This window comes from Haliaeetus albicilla, chromosome 5 (genome assembly GCF_947461875.1).
Source record: "Haliaeetus albicilla chromosome 5, bHalAlb1.1, whole genome shotgun sequence".
Taxonomy (NCBI): Eukaryota; Metazoa; Chordata; class Aves; order Accipitriformes; family Accipitridae; genus Haliaeetus; species Haliaeetus albicilla.
Window position 1 is genome coordinate 18,649,564 of NC_091487.1, and position 15,223 is coordinate 18,664,786.

Here is a 15,223-nt window from a genome sequence, read left to right on the forward strand (position 1 = left end):
AGGGAACTCCACTGCACAGGCAGATGCACTTGCCTAAAATACCTTCTTTTGGGCTGTCCTGTCGAAAAATGCATCCAGATGTTTCCAGTTCTCTTCGGTATCAGGGCTATAGAGGGACTGCTGACGGTTCTATTTTTGTGGCTTCCTGGCATTACTGTAGAAGGAGAGAAAAATTGGATTAAAACCTGACACGGAATACATAAAGAAAGTCTTAAGTTTTAACTTAGATTATAAAGTAACCATTGTTGATTGTCATGATTTTTTTCCTAATCTGCTTAGAGTGAAGGACTTATCTTATGTTGAATTCTTTCCATGTTCTCATCAAAAGCCAAGTTCTTTTTACAGAGATTTCAGTCTCTTAAGTTTTCTGGTGTCCTGACTTCAACTCTTGCTTTGCTGTTTTCCATCTGAGTCCAAAATGATCTGCAGTCCAACATAATGGATTTATTCTTTTGTGTTTACTGCCCCAATACATACCATATTGTACATCTTTGTCCAAGTCAGTGAATTTATCTACAGTTCACAGGAACAGTGTTGTCAGTTCAGTAATTGGGTGAATTGGTTACTTGCCTAATGCAGCATTAGGAAGAAACACTATCTCTATCACTTTTACAGCCCAGAGCATAAGGGATTCAGCATATTAAAATCCCAAGTTTTAAGCTTTATCGTGGGATAGATTTATAATATTCCCTTATTAATTCAAACACAAATCTTGCATGAGAAGAATTGGCTCAGATTTATGAAAATTGTTCTTTTGGCCCTTGTAAATGATATTATTAATCTTCTGCATACTGGGGCAGGCTTGGATTAAGTCTGCATTTAAGGGCTGCAGGTGCAAGGCATAATGCTAAGCCAGAGTCAGGGTGTCCCTGGGGGCCATGTCAGAAGGACTACTTTGGGTTGTGTACTCGTGCCAGGGCTTGTTCCCCTTCTCCAGGGGGTGCCTGGAAAGCAGACGCAGTTGTCCCTGTAGCACAATAGCTCGAGCACACGCACCTGCTCAGCTTTATTTTTCTTCAGGGAAGTAGGCAAGAGCAATTAGTTCTTCTTCGTGACGTACTCTGTTTGGTGGTCTGCGCCTGGGCTGCCTGTGCAGATGCGCTGAAGGCCATTTGGCCTCCTCCAGTTGAGCCCTGGGAAGAAGCAGCTGCTGAGCTGAAGGAGACCACAAGCTAGATTGCACAAGTGCTCTTTCTGTAGGGTTCAGCTCAGGGCCTGCATGAAGGGAGACATGTATTAGATCATCTTTGTCTGGGCAGAGAGGCTGGAGGGATAAGGGAAAGTTACAGTGGAACACAGCATGGTTTCTCACAACTGCATGTTGGAAGACATGGCTGTTCCAGGCAAAGCTTCTGCCCTGGTTCAGTTAGAGCTAGACCTCCTCGGCAGGAGAACATATAAAGCAGCTCGTGGGATGACAGAGAGCTCTGCTTTTACTGCTATGACAACAGCTCAGCTAAGAATTGACTTCTGAGGTGGTTTTCTTTGCCTCAGGAGAAGCCTGCTAAAGCTGAATAAGTAATATTTTTGTACAATTGTCACATCCTGGCTGATAGCAGTGAAGTATTGAGCACTCCCACTGATTACTAGGGTTTTAAACTATACGTGCAACTGTTATCTCTAGGAGAGCCCAGCAAACAATATCTTACCTGAATGCCACACAGTCACCAGAGGGACTGTGGAGATGTTCTCTGCAGGTTCCCATCCTCCTCCTCTTCTCCACTTGCTCAGAATATAGTCAGGAGGATGAAGAGGCAATGGTGGACCTGTAACAGTTTGGGATCTCAATACAATGCTGTGGAAATGAGAGCAATCCTCCTCTTGCAAGTATTAATTAATGAAATATATTCTCACCTTAGATTATCCTGTGACATTGCTGAGTCTGAGGTGCATAGTTCAGTTGTGGTATCAGCCTGAATAAAACTGGTCAAAGAAGCGGAATAATGTTTTGAGAAGAACCATACAAAACAGACTTGAATGGTGTAAAACCTACAGGTGTAAACTTGTCTACATGGCTTGCTTTGGTCTGCTTAGCTTACTGAAGAGAAATATAAGAGAAGGTTAGATCCTAATCTTTTAAGATCTGAATGAAGAAAGGAGATACTACTGGTAATTAACACTTAATATAGCAAAGACATAAAAACTGGGGAAAAAAATTAAACTAGAAATAGAGTTAAAATATTAGCAGTAAAGGTGATCAGCTATTGGAATATTCTCTGAAATAAAACCCAAATGTCTTCCTGCTGAAGTTGGTCAGTGTAGCGCAGGAGTTACTGGTTGAAATCCAGTGGTGTCAGTAACTGAGGAGGGTGGGACAAAGGTGCATAATGGACCTGCTGGTCTTCAAAAGTAAGATTCTGCTTTACTAAAGTGTAAGTGAATGAGAGGAGTTTGCAGGACAGGACTGTGCTGGTTCGGACTAGTGGTCTGTTCAGTTCAGTTTCATGTTTCTGGGATCAGCAAGAGGAACTTGTAAAGCTTCCCCCATGGGCTGTTGAGCCATCATTTACCAGCGTGGGAAGGTGCTTCCTGTGCCTAGGCAGTTAGTCGTTTGTTTGCATCATGGAACATGACACTTTTCCTAGCAACTTTTTACCATCTGTTTCTGTTACCAGATTTAATTGTGTAAGCACTCAAACAATGCCACTAGGCTCTTTGCCCCAGGAAAGCTGTGCAACGGTCCATCATAAAATCCCCATCATCTAAACTAGGTTAATGATGCATAGTCTTTTTTTTCAGTTTTAAATACGTTATTACACTTTTTCATTTATTTGCTGCACTGGCAGAGCTTTGCATCTCTTCATTGTGTTTCTGTCAAACTGTTTGTAAGATGTCTCTTGCCAGAATGCCTTTCTGGTTGTGTCCTTCAAAAGCTTTCTCATAACTTCTCTTTTTCTGTTGTGTTATTTCAGCATTTCCTTTGTGATCCACTGCTTTCAAGGTGAAATCCCTTTCTCTTTCCAGGCACAGAAGAAAGGAAAGCCTCACCTTTTCTTCATTTCCTTGGAAGACAGGAGAACTGGAATAATCTCTGTGTGCAGATTTCCAGAGCTTTCATGCTTTTCCCTGAATTGCAGTTACAAACAGAGAAGGAAGGTGTATGTACACACACCCACTAGTTACTGCAGATATCACTGTTGCGGGGTTCTCCTGAAACAGGCACAGATAGGAACCTTTTATCATGCACCTGGTAGGTGTGTGTTGGCGTGACATTTTTTTGTTTCCCTTTTTCTTTTTTTTCTCTTCCTCCAGACAACCTACTACTGCCTAGTTTCATAATGAATAGCAACAAAAGGTTGTGTTCTGTCTTTTCACATGCTCAGACCCACTTGAAGTGCCTCTCTCTCCTGTGTGGATGGTACAAATCAGACCTGCCTACAGTCCCCAAAAAACTAGGGCCTGTTTTTTAAACTGTGGGTTTTATGCCTTGGCAAGCGTATGCCTGTGTGTGGCACTATGTGTGTAGGTGGGTGCTTGTGCTGTCCTTGCTGCTACAGTAGCAAAGTACCTGGAGACAAGTTTCTCAAAACCCTTTAAGCTGTTTTACTAGTGTTGACTGGTTTTGAGATGCAGTGGTCACAAGCCACCCCTCTTCAGACGAAATGCTGTGCTCAGACCAGTGCACGGCTCCAGATGCTTTCCCCCAGAAACAAAACTACAAAACAGCTGGCCATGGAAGTTTTAAACCTTTTGCAGCATCTGCACCGTCAAAAGAGAATCCATCTGACCTGCAGCAGAAGCAGCTTTTGCTGTGCTGTGTTTTTGTTAATCATCTGGAGACCTGCGGTGGTATTGTTATGCTTTTTGAAAGATTTATATGACTGGGATTGACTGTATCTCCTGGATCTGAAAAGCACGAAGGCACAGAGGTAGCATAAACATGGAGTTTGGCTGAGGTGTGAACTGGCAAACTTCAGCTCACTTTCTCCACAGGGCAGATCCTCAGATGTTGCAAAGCATCGTGGCTCCACTGGGCCTACTGGACCTGTAGACACATATGTCATTCAAGGATCTGTCCCAAATGCTTAATAACAACCAATCATCCCTGTTTCCGGGTATTTTCTTTTACACCTCCCACTTTGTGAGGGCTTACTGCTACTAGAAATTTTGCCATGACGTGTTTCTGGAATGCAGATCTGAGAATGTGTTTTATACATTTATGGCTGGCAATAAATCTCACAATGTTGGAAACCTCTGGTTTAGCCAGCTTTCCCAGTTTGAGATCAGCTATTTCACCTTTGTGTCTGTTGCATAGTTTTAAATGTGTTACCTGATCAACTCCTATGGAGCAGTGCTGTGACTACATGCAGTAAAATACATCAGCCTACAAATTTGTTGCAAAACACGCCCTTTCATCATAAGGCAGCAAAGACCTGACATTTCTTTTCAGAATGCTTTCAGCTTTTAATATTTAATATTGCGATCATCCGTTTTCTATCATGTTCTTTTTATTTAATGAGTTGTTGAAAATATTTACTTTCTTCTCCAAATATCTCTGTCTTGTAATCATTCTGGAGGCATCTGGAACTGAAGTCTTTGATTTTTGAAGTCTCTGTTTATCTGATTTTAGCTCATTCAAAATTTCTATCAGAGAAATCTGGAAATCATTAAGATAATTTATGTTCTCCATCTAAACCCATTAAAATAGTAGTGATTGTAATTCTCTAGGCTCTGTGTATGTGTGTGGTTGGTTTTTTAAGCTTTGTTGTTTCCAGGATGTTCTAATAACCTTGGCTCTCCTTCTGCCTTAGTGTGGAAGGACTATTGCTGAGTTATATTTGATTATCTTATTTTGGCTTGATACTGGGAAGAGAGAAATGAAAAAGCTTACTGAAAGTGGTAGTAAACACCAAGAAAGAGAGAGAATTTGAGACAGTGACAAGGTCTGCGTTCAGTTCCCTCTTCTGCTGCAAGTGATCTAATTTCTCTATCTCAGTTTTTTGTCTGAAAATCAGGGATAATTCTCCTTTTCCTCCTGTCATTTTCTAAGTCTAATATCTCCAAAGTGGAGGATGTCTTTGACATATGCATATTGCCTAACAAAAATGGACCCCAAAACTTAGCAATAGGGTCATGGTGTCCTAACTTTTTGTTAAGATGGATGGCATTGCTGGGAAGTCAGTACTACTTTGGAATTTGGTGGTGCACCTAACAAATGTCTCTACAGTTCAGGTTTATTTGGTAAATTTAGTCCCAGACAACTGCATATTAGTACAACCTTTTAACAACTGTTAAATGATATGCTGAGGATTTTGGGGTAACTGACACCAGCAAAAGGTTCTGGCATGTGGGAGAAGTTTAACCTTTGATGGAAATGTCAACTTCTGTCAAGATCATAAAATAATTTTTTAATCTTCTACAAGATTTTTGTTTGTTTTCAGTTAATAAAATACACAACAGAACCTGCTAAATTTCTGTCTGTCCCAGATGGCTAAGACAAAACTTTTGCATGTAGTGAAAGCTGTATAACTAACTGTAGGCAATTGGGAATTACAGATACGAGAAAATAAATTAACTGGGAGCCAAGCCATGTAATTTACTGCCAGGATTGCTCTTCTGAGCTAAACAAACAAACAAAAATATATTTATGTCTGTAGCTTAATTAAGTGAATTAAAACTTTAATAAAGTAATTTGAGATCATCCATGTTGTGATTTCATGAACAAAGCAAAGTGCTCTAAACAGAATGAGGGAGCACTGTATCTGGATGATTTGTCCCTCAGCAAATGCTGTCATTTTTTTGTAATGTGGCTGTGATATAAGTCTAGGAACACAAGTGCAAATTTTGTCACTGAAACCATTACATTTTTAAGCTTAAAAAAGTGTAAACAGTGTTCTAGTCTCTTACTCTTGGAACTTTATTTTCAAAATACCGTATTTAAGCTGAAACTGAATTGAAACTCTAAGCTATGTGTCTATATACTTTGGCATTGGCTACTGATATTACCTTGCCTACAAAACAGTAATCTGTAAATAGTGTACTCTCTTCTGTACAATAGGTAGTGTTGAATTGCTTTATATTTGTCTTCAGATAGAAAAAAAATGTATGAATGTTTGCATATTGATAAATGGGGAAGAAAAGATAATGGTCAAAGACTATCACAGGTTACTTGGTCTTACTGTGAAGAACATGGCCTTTTTTTAATGATAGAAGTACACAAGATGTAGAATTGCATGATTACTGTTATATCCTCAATACCTGTATGTAGCCCTTTCTTTCTAGGTAAGGCACTCAACCACTTGATGGAAAGCCAACTGCTTGTGACAGATGATTTACATTTGTTTATCTGCTCACGTTAATGGTTCCAGCTAAACAATTCTGGGTAAAGAAATTACTACCATGAACTGAATTTTTTCCACTTTATGTAGCTGAAAAGCAGGGCTGTTACTAACATTTTGGTTTCTTCACCAGCAGTAGCGAATAAATTCAATCTGGATGTTTTGAGATAAAAGACTGTTTTGACTGTGCAAACTGCCACTGAGGCTTAGATACCATTGTTGCAAAGCTTAGAGCAAACAAAGCAGCTGTTTCAGCCCAGTTTAAACATGGTGAACAAGAGTAAAGCATATTAACTCCAGCTGTGTACTGATAACAGCTGGGAAGGAAAATCACTGCAAGGGAACCTTAAAGTAAACATTGAATTCTAGCAGGCTTAGCTATCACGAGTGCGCCTCTGAGGGAGGAGCAGCAGTGAAAATTTGATCCTTAGAAACGTGGAGAATTTAATGAGAAATTCCTGTGCTACTTTTTGTGCTTCTGTAAAGATGCAGACCAGGTTCTGAAGTCGGTGGCATTGCCTCTGAAGATTTTTGAAGCAGATCTCATACTGTATTTATGCTCATGGGCAATTTTGAGATCAGGATGAGTACGGAGTGATGGATTGTGTGCAGAGTAGTGGTGTCCCTTTTAAAGCAGGATATTGCACCCCTGCCCTGTCTGTTTAGAGACTATGCTGTAATCTCTTCAGTAGCGTTCCGTTTTCCAGAATAACATGTACCAGTATTCAGGCTACTTCTGAGGTTTTTATATTCGGGTCACTTACATTTTGTTCATTTTGGTCTATTGAGCACAAAGAGCAGTATAAAACTAGAGGAAATAATTAATGTCATTTAGTGGTAAAACCAGAAAAAATTATTCAGAGAAATTGTATTAAACCAAATATTCCCTTAGGTCCTTGTTGCAGTAGACTAATGGTTTACTTAGGTTTAAGTCTAATGGTAATATATTTTAAGAATTTCCTTCTAATCAGTACTTTGTGATAGTTCATGATTAAGAATAATTCTGGAATGGTTACATAGTTGTAATAATAAACCTTCGGTATATTTCACACTAGTATGTTAAAGATAAGTTAATTCAAGGCTTCCTCATGAAGCCAAGTGCTCTCAGTGACTTTGCAAAACCCATGAGTTAAAACATAAATAGCAGTGCTGAGGTGCTGTAGAGCACAAAAGAGCAGGTCAGTAAGTATATGCTGTGTTTGGTCAGTGTTTGCAAATTGATACATCTATCCATAACTTTCAGTTGCACCCTACCCATGGAAATAAATAATATTAAGACAAGAAAGCACATGTTTTCTAAGTTAGATGAAGTGTCTGTAGCTTAGTATCTCCACTTGGCATCCATCAGAACTTTGAGGGGCTTTTAATGAAAGAAAAGTTTTGGGGATGTTAGTGTTATTTCCACAGTATTTGTATGGTTCCCTAGCTGTCTTTGTATACACATAAAAAGAAAATGACAGCACTGTTCAAGCTGCGGGTGGGAATGACTTCTGTGCTGGAGCACAGAAGCTTTCAGCAATTTCTTGTGATTGAGATAACGGAGCAAACATGTCCATTTTTGTGTAATTATCACTTTCTCTTTGTGCTTTCCCCCTTTCTCTTATTTGTTGTCTTCCCCATCCCTTCAGCTTATGTTCATGTTCTGTTTGGTGTCTTCTAACCTCTGTGGAGTTGGAATCATGTCTTGGGTATCTTCTACGAAGAACCTTGTGTACTTTAGGTACATGTAAAAGGACTAGGCTTAGACAGCTAAAGTTTTGGACAAGAAGCAACGCAGCTGTCTGTCCCTTTGAAAAGAGAACATAAGGATATGAATAAAGACATTTAAATGAGGCCAGTTAGTATTGTCATAAAGTTCTTTTAATGTTAACCAGCTGTTATAGACTTGTTCTCATTCTTTAATAGATTACATGCCTCTTATTGTGCTGGAAGTCAGCGCGCTCTATTTCTGTATGCATAGCAGACAATTATATAATAAAACAGGTCTTCGGTTTCATGTGTATACAATTATGAGAAAGCAGTAGCTCCTCAAAGAAGGCAATTTCGTCATCATACATAAAGAGTGTTTTCAAATGTAAAGTATGGAGCATGTTGAACAAAAAATGTAAACACGTATGGATGTATGTGAAAATAGTACATGAGTGAAAGAGGGTAAGAAAAACATGAACAAGGCAAGGGAAATGGAATAAAAAACACATCTTGCAAATGACATGACAAGACCACATCAAAATAGCTGTAAAGCTGAGTACATGCCAAAGCCCAGTGGCACACACAAATATAAGGAGAATTTTAGTGTTCCTGAAAGACAGGGACCTGAGTGGGTCACTGAAAGTACTTGGATGCCGTACGTTAAAATTATTATCTCTTTCCTTGTGCTTTTATATAAAAAATAATTTGTCTCAGTGAGAGAAATCTGATGGCTCTTATCCTTTTACGACTGAAGTAACTTTCTCATTGACCCTGGGACTATGTTCAGTAAGAAATCACGTATTAAATAACTGATAATACTGATTTCATTTTGATTTCAATTATTCCCATCTACTACCATTTGTTTTATTGTGTTTTTCAGGTTTGATAGCTACACTGGATTGTGGTCTCCTCCAAATTGCAACACTGAAAACAATGGCAACAGAATGTATAAAAAACTGCTGTAAATGGTGTTTCTGCATGGAAAAAGAAAAAAATGATCGTGAGTTCTGACATTGACTAAGGGTTTTGCTCTTCTGGCTTCATTAATGATGAGACTTCCCATTAGTAAAATGGCTGTGTCATCCCTGATAAACTTGAATTCTTTTACAACATCCAAAATTCTTTCCATACCTCCACTTGGGGATTGAACATGTGGTTGTTAGTGTTACGAATTGGAACTGTAACTGAAAAATAACAGTTCTCTGAAGTCTGCTCCTTGCAGCCTAGGATGCTGTCAGAAAAGCCAGCTTTTCTACCTAAGATTGTGTAAAGGTCTTATATCTTTCAAACTCTAAGAGTGAACACTTTTTTTTTTCTTTTTTTAACTCCCTGTGGATTGGCTGTTAGGATTTTTTTGATGTCTTAGTTGTCTGAAGAACAAGTGTACCTCTTGCAAAAATTCACTTAAGAGCAAGGTAGCTATAAATATAGAAGCTTGGGCAACAAAGAGTTTGAATCAGTACAGGTGTCATGAGGATGAATATGTTTTCCAGGTGCTAGTCCTGAATGCTGGTAAAACTGAATACTAGCAGCTGTTAAGTAATGTGCCAAGCACAGATCCTATTAAATAAAAGAGATCTGTTCACAGTATTGTTCAAAACTTAATGCACATGTGGACCGTCTGGTTTTCTTGCTCTTTATTTTTAGCAGTTTCCATGGTGCAGGAATCTGAAGCAGTAGCCGCAAGCAAGCCAACTATTGTAGAGAAGCCTCCATTGTCTTCTGTGTCAGTGAAGCGTCAAGTTGGCTGTTCAGAGGATTATCTTCTTTCTAAACTGCCCCTGGATGGTCAGGAGGTACCATTTGTGGTCCCTCCATTCAAATTGGCTTATGTGCAGCCGAAGAACCTTCCTAGTATCTCACATGCTGGAGGGATTCAAGGTAAAATATAAACAGCATAGCTGAAATAGTTGTTTAGCTTCTGCTACTCCTTGAAAGTTGTCAAGTATTCCTACTGAAAACATATGTTTGCAGAACTTTTCTAGAAGCCTGGTCTTGTTTCTTTTCTCTGTGGACACCCAGAGAGTTTTTGGGAAGGATGTCATCTCACTATGAATCTCTGTGATGTTGCATGAATAAAACTGAAAGGGAGGATTGCACACCAGTGCTCATACTCAAAGCCATGGAAGACGCTTGAAGGAAACAGAAGCTTTCGTAAAGAATCTATTGGAGGCAAGGAAAGACCTAACACAGCCCCAGCGTCCAGATCACTCAAGTAAAGAAGGATAGTGGTCTGGCTTTCATGTTTAATGTACTGATACGTTTTAACATACTAACATATCTTCCTTTTCAGATTTTGCCAATAGATAGCATGTGCTACTACATTGCAGAATTTTTTGCCCCTACTATTCCTGATATTTTTGCTGCTCTTTGGGAGGCCAGGGGTCACAGATCTCAGTGGTATAAGGTTGCACATGATACTGTGATTCTTTGCTTCACAACAATTTTGTGCTTCAACCTCTGCCAGTTAGTCCCATGCTTAGACCGCCAAAATGATGTAGATGCAATTTAGGCACAGTGGCATTTTAAAAGAATAGGAGCCTGGCCCGGTAACATGAGTTACAGGGCATATGCTATTGCTAGGCTCTTGGTCCTGCCAGGAGATGCCTAGAATTAGGTACGAGAAAATTTTGGCATAGGGACATACCTGAATGGTTGTTTTCTCTGGAGTTGCTTTGCCTCAAGGATGTGATAAGCTGGTAATATGCTTTTAGTCCCATGTGATGGTATTTCTTTTCTAAGAGTGGAAACCTTAATAACTGAAAAAAGTCAACCACATATTGCATAATAACTAATGCAGTACTACCTAGCTTTTTTGTGTTTGTGTGGTTTTACTCCCACCCTTCTTCTCTTCTCCCTAGGTCCTTGCTGTTGCTTCTTTCCTCCTCCTGCACGCCTATTACTAAACTTCCTCCTCACCCTCACCCACCCCTGCTTGTGACACTGGCACCAGAGCCAAGCTAATCAGCCTAGCAGAGCTTTTTGGTATAGATTGGCCATTCTGTGCCCAATCTTTTTAGTGGGCTTCATTTGTGATGTCTGCCTCACCAGACATGGACAGGCAACCTAATAGCTGGAGGTAGAACATGTGAGGCCTTCCTCATCTCTGAGCCTGATCTCCTTCAGCCTCCCCACTTGCCTGCTACTTCAGTAGCTAGTTCTTGTAAGTCCATACTTGGACAAGGTATGGAAATGCAGGACATGATTCTGGTAATCCCCTTTCTTACTGGGTCTGGGTTCATGCTCTGCCTTGCTTTGTCCTACCTCATCCTCAAGATACTGTACAGACAAGTCCATCAAGGACTCTGAAGCACAAGTGTTTTCCAGGGAGAAGGAAGATGTGTTTAACAACATTTAGATAAATGTTTTCTTTATTCATGCTGTTCTACACAATCTTAACAGTCAGTGACTTATAAACCAGTGACTTGTCTTCACTGGGAATTCTGCTTCATCATAATTTTTGAAGGACCTGGTGAACAGTGTGGCCCTTAAGCTATAAAGCCGGTAGATCTTCTGGCAGGATGACCTGACTCTTCATAATTGTCTCTCTTGAGCACATATTTTAAATTCTTGAACAAATATTTGAAAAGTGGCTCTTATGTCAAGTAGGCAACTTCCATTTCTCTTTCTAAATATAAATACTTATTTTTTAAGCCTCATTAAATTTGTGTTTAAAAATGCAAAGTTTACTTTTTAGGGAGATTTACTAAATACAGTGAAGTGTGCTGTCATTCCTTCTTCACATTAGCCAAAGCACCAGCATATTCAAAAAATGTATTTAGAGTATTTGTTTCTTAGACCGTTGTTAAATATCTGTAGAAGTCTAAGTTCTACTCTCAGTTCCACTCCATTTTCTGTCCATGTCTGACCATTTTCCTTTAGTGAAACAGGACATGTTCAGTGTTAGCTCTTGGCATCCCTTCTGAAAGCAATTGAGTTCTGGCAGCCTTTCTTTTCAGTACTCACTGTAGTATGTCTCATGCTCTCACAGAAGTAAGCTAGCAGGAAGAAGTGTGCTCCTGGTCTGGAACACTGGCTTTTCCGTCATCTGCTGTGTAGCAGTTCTTTATGGCCTCACTTCTAGCATTCATCCTAATTTACATCACACTCAAGCCCATTATACTTGAATTCTTGCTTTATCATCTCTCATGCTCCATCTCACTGTTTTAGTTACTCTTTTTTACTTACTCTGCTAACACCTGGAGGAAAGGATTTTACATCAATAATAGTTTGCCTCTTATGGTGCAACACACTTGCAGAATTGAAGGCACTTTACAATGGGGTAAAGAACTTTTTAACAGATAGGTTCAAGTCCGGGGAGGTGAAATGAAGGAAGGAAATGTCAGAGCTTGGCAGAGTCCAGGTCATCCCATCCCTGTTCTCGACTGTACTGTTACATGTGGCTTATTTTCACTCCGGACAGACAAAATGAAGCACTACAGCAGTGTTCTTTACTGTTCTGCTGACCAAGACATGCATGTTTTTTCTGAAATGATTATAAATAAAGGAAAGAAAAATAGAGCAGCTGTGCTCTAATGGGCTGAGTAAAGGGCTGGGATTCAAGCATTCTCAGATTTGTCTACTTGTGCCTCAGCCAACAATTCAAGTCATTTTGGACCAGTGATTTTACCACTGACAGACTTCCTATGGAAATTGGATGACAAGGAGACTGCAGTCATAAGTTGCATTATCTTTCCATACAAGACCCTCCTGAAGGTCTGGGATCTGTTAGCCAAGTGAGAATGTCCCAGGGGTAGGTAGCCAAATAAGTCAGAGGTTTTCTGCACACATGGCCCTACTTTTCATGTTAATTTCTGTCTTGCTGTCTATCTTTGGAGCCTTCTGTATATTAAATAGTTAAACATTTATTGTGGAACTTCAAGGCAGGGTATACATAGCTTTTTATGGCCAATTTAATTCCAGTGTTTGCTAGCACACTGTGGAAATCTGACATAATGTGTATGTGTGTTTTCTTTGCTTTTTTTTTTTTTTTTTTTCCCCCCCCAAAGTAGATAATACTGAAATATTTTGTCCTTTGCCCTGAAGGCACTCTGCCTGCCTTATGAAGCCAGGCAGCATGTATTCTGTCTGGAACTCTTGCATTTGATGTTTACTTGTGCTCTGCAGAATCTGCCAGAGCCTCACTTGGTGACCGGAAAGCAGAACTGCACGGCATGTACCAATGGCCCCGCTATGACGTGTACAACCCATTCTATTTGGAGCATCGGGTTTCGCCAGATCTGATTAGGCGCTTCCAAGCAAAATCAGATAATAGGAAATTATATGGATCAGGTGAGAAAGACCACACCCTTACTTTTCTGTCTTACTCCCTTTCCCAAAGTTTATAGGTAAGAGAAAAAAGCCATTTGTCTACAGAAGATGTGTTTGATTATAGCAGTTCTCAAACTGGTCTGTATGCTACAGACACTTCTTGGTTGGTGAATGAATCTGTGGAGCCAGCTCTGCTTGATTTCCAGCTGCGCTGTTACTTTCTGTCCTTTGGGGGCTTGAGAAGGTTTGCATGCATCACACAAAGGTAGACAAATTGGCAAAGCAAGCTAGTATAGCTGCCTCTGATCCAAAACAGGATGCAGTACTGGAGATTCCAGCTACCAGTGATAGGAGTGTTTGAGGGAGATGGAAAAAGGAAGTTGGGCAATATGCTGAGTGGAGGAATGCCTGTGGAGTATATGTATGGAGAGAGGAACAAGCACCAAAAAACATTCAGGAGCAGATGATAAGAACAGGTGCAAAATGGGAAGTGATGCTATGTGCCAGCTTTTTTGTAGTTTGCTTTTGAAGGTGCAGAAATGTCCCCACTCTCATTGCATAACTGTGTTCAAGAATGGGGAGGGCTGTGAGATAATAAAAGTTTAGATAAAAAGTGTTTGGCTACCTGGGTAAAAATTTTCTTCTGTGCTGTTCATTGGTATGTGTATCCTATCATGAATGCTGTTTAGAGGGAAGTAGATGACTAAGTGTTGCTTGGTGTAAGTGACTGCTAAGGCAAATGCATTCACAAAACTCACACACTCGAAGAAACATACACACTTCTGTATCACATCGGAAGCTGGCAACAGCATGCATTTTTAAAGATGTTTTATTTAGAATGGTATAGCATGCTTATTTTACATCTGGGGAAATGTCTCAGTCTGTGTCCTGTTTTAAAAATAATTCTCAATCACCATAGAGACTACATGAAAAGACTACTCCATATATTTTTTTAAGAGAACAAAACACATGCAGAATTTTAGCAGCCTTTAATGCATATGGTTTTGCTAGGCTTTGTAAGCACCTGTAGTGGGAGCCAAATAGGTTTTGTAAAACTGTCTTGAACATCTTCCCTTCAGTTCATCATCTCTTTTTCCATTTTTCTTCAAGCTAAGTAAACACTTCACTAGTTTTGTCTTAGTAAGCTTAAACACAAGAAAGGTCACTTAAGTGTGTCTAGAGTACAGCTCTAAAATGCCTTCTTCCTCCAGAGTTTTTTGACAGCTGTTTCAAAAACTAGATGATTCTCTTCATGTGCATCTATAGACTATTTAAGCAAAATTCTAAGCCTGTTTTGTTGCAGCAAGTGCTGTGATACTTTTCATGTGTCTAGGCTTAGAACTACAGAATGTGTTTATTTGGAATGTATGACGTGAAATTCTTGAATTTTCATGTGAAGTCCCTCCTCTACATCTTAAAAACAAACAAAAAAAACCCCCAGCAACAACAAACAAACTGAATAATAAATTCATTAATATTTTTCCAAATTTCTAGTTATTATTGGTAAACAAGATATGTTTATGGTTAAAATTTTTCTGCTTTTTTATATTTTACAGGCAGCTTTCTCAGTGTAAAAATTGTCTTTTTTTCCATTAAAAACTTAAGTTTTTGAAAAAGGCACCATCTCTTTCCCCCTGTCCCCCCCTCCATGTTCTTTGAAAACTTTAACCAGCTTTACTAGAAACAGCAGATCATACTGTCTTTAAAACGTTTCAGTGATTTCTAACGGGTAGATTCAAGTGTGTGTTTCCCAGTAGTTTGTGAAAGTCATGAGTACTGAATACGGAATTAATTTCCATAACCATAATCAATTTCAAATCAAGTAATGGGCTGGTCTCTCCTTTGCTTCTATTATATCAAACAAGGTTTCTAGGCCTTGTATTATAATGCTGTTTCTACACTGGACTCTGTGAACAACTTGGCTCTTTTGTGTCATGTGCAAGAGAGAATTTGGAACTCATGCCAGACACACAGACCTTCATTAA

At 39.5% G+C, this 15,223-nt stretch overlaps 1 protein-coding gene across 7 annotated transcripts in view; it reads left to right on the top strand.

Annotated features, from left to right (window-relative positions):
• TC2N (tandem C2 domains, nuclear) overlaps positions 1-15,223 on the top strand; it is a 43,529-nt gene that overhangs the window by 8,064 nt on the left and 20,242 nt on the right. For 5 of the 7 annotated variants that reach the window (XM_069783605.1, XM_069783607.1, XM_069783606.1 and 2 more), the window contains exons 2-4: positions 8,848-8,967; positions 9,615-9,848; positions 13,095-13,259. In XM_069783605.1, coding sequence (XP_069639706.1) covers positions 8,901-8,967; positions 9,615-9,848; positions 13,095-13,259 — 466 coding nt within the window. In that variant the 5' untranslated portion in view covers positions 8,848-8,900. Of the gene's footprint in view, positions 1-8,369; positions 8,972-9,614; positions 9,849-13,094; positions 13,260-15,223 lie in introns of those variants that run through there. The other 2 variants (XM_069783610.1, XM_069783611.1) reach the window with 2 other exon arrangements.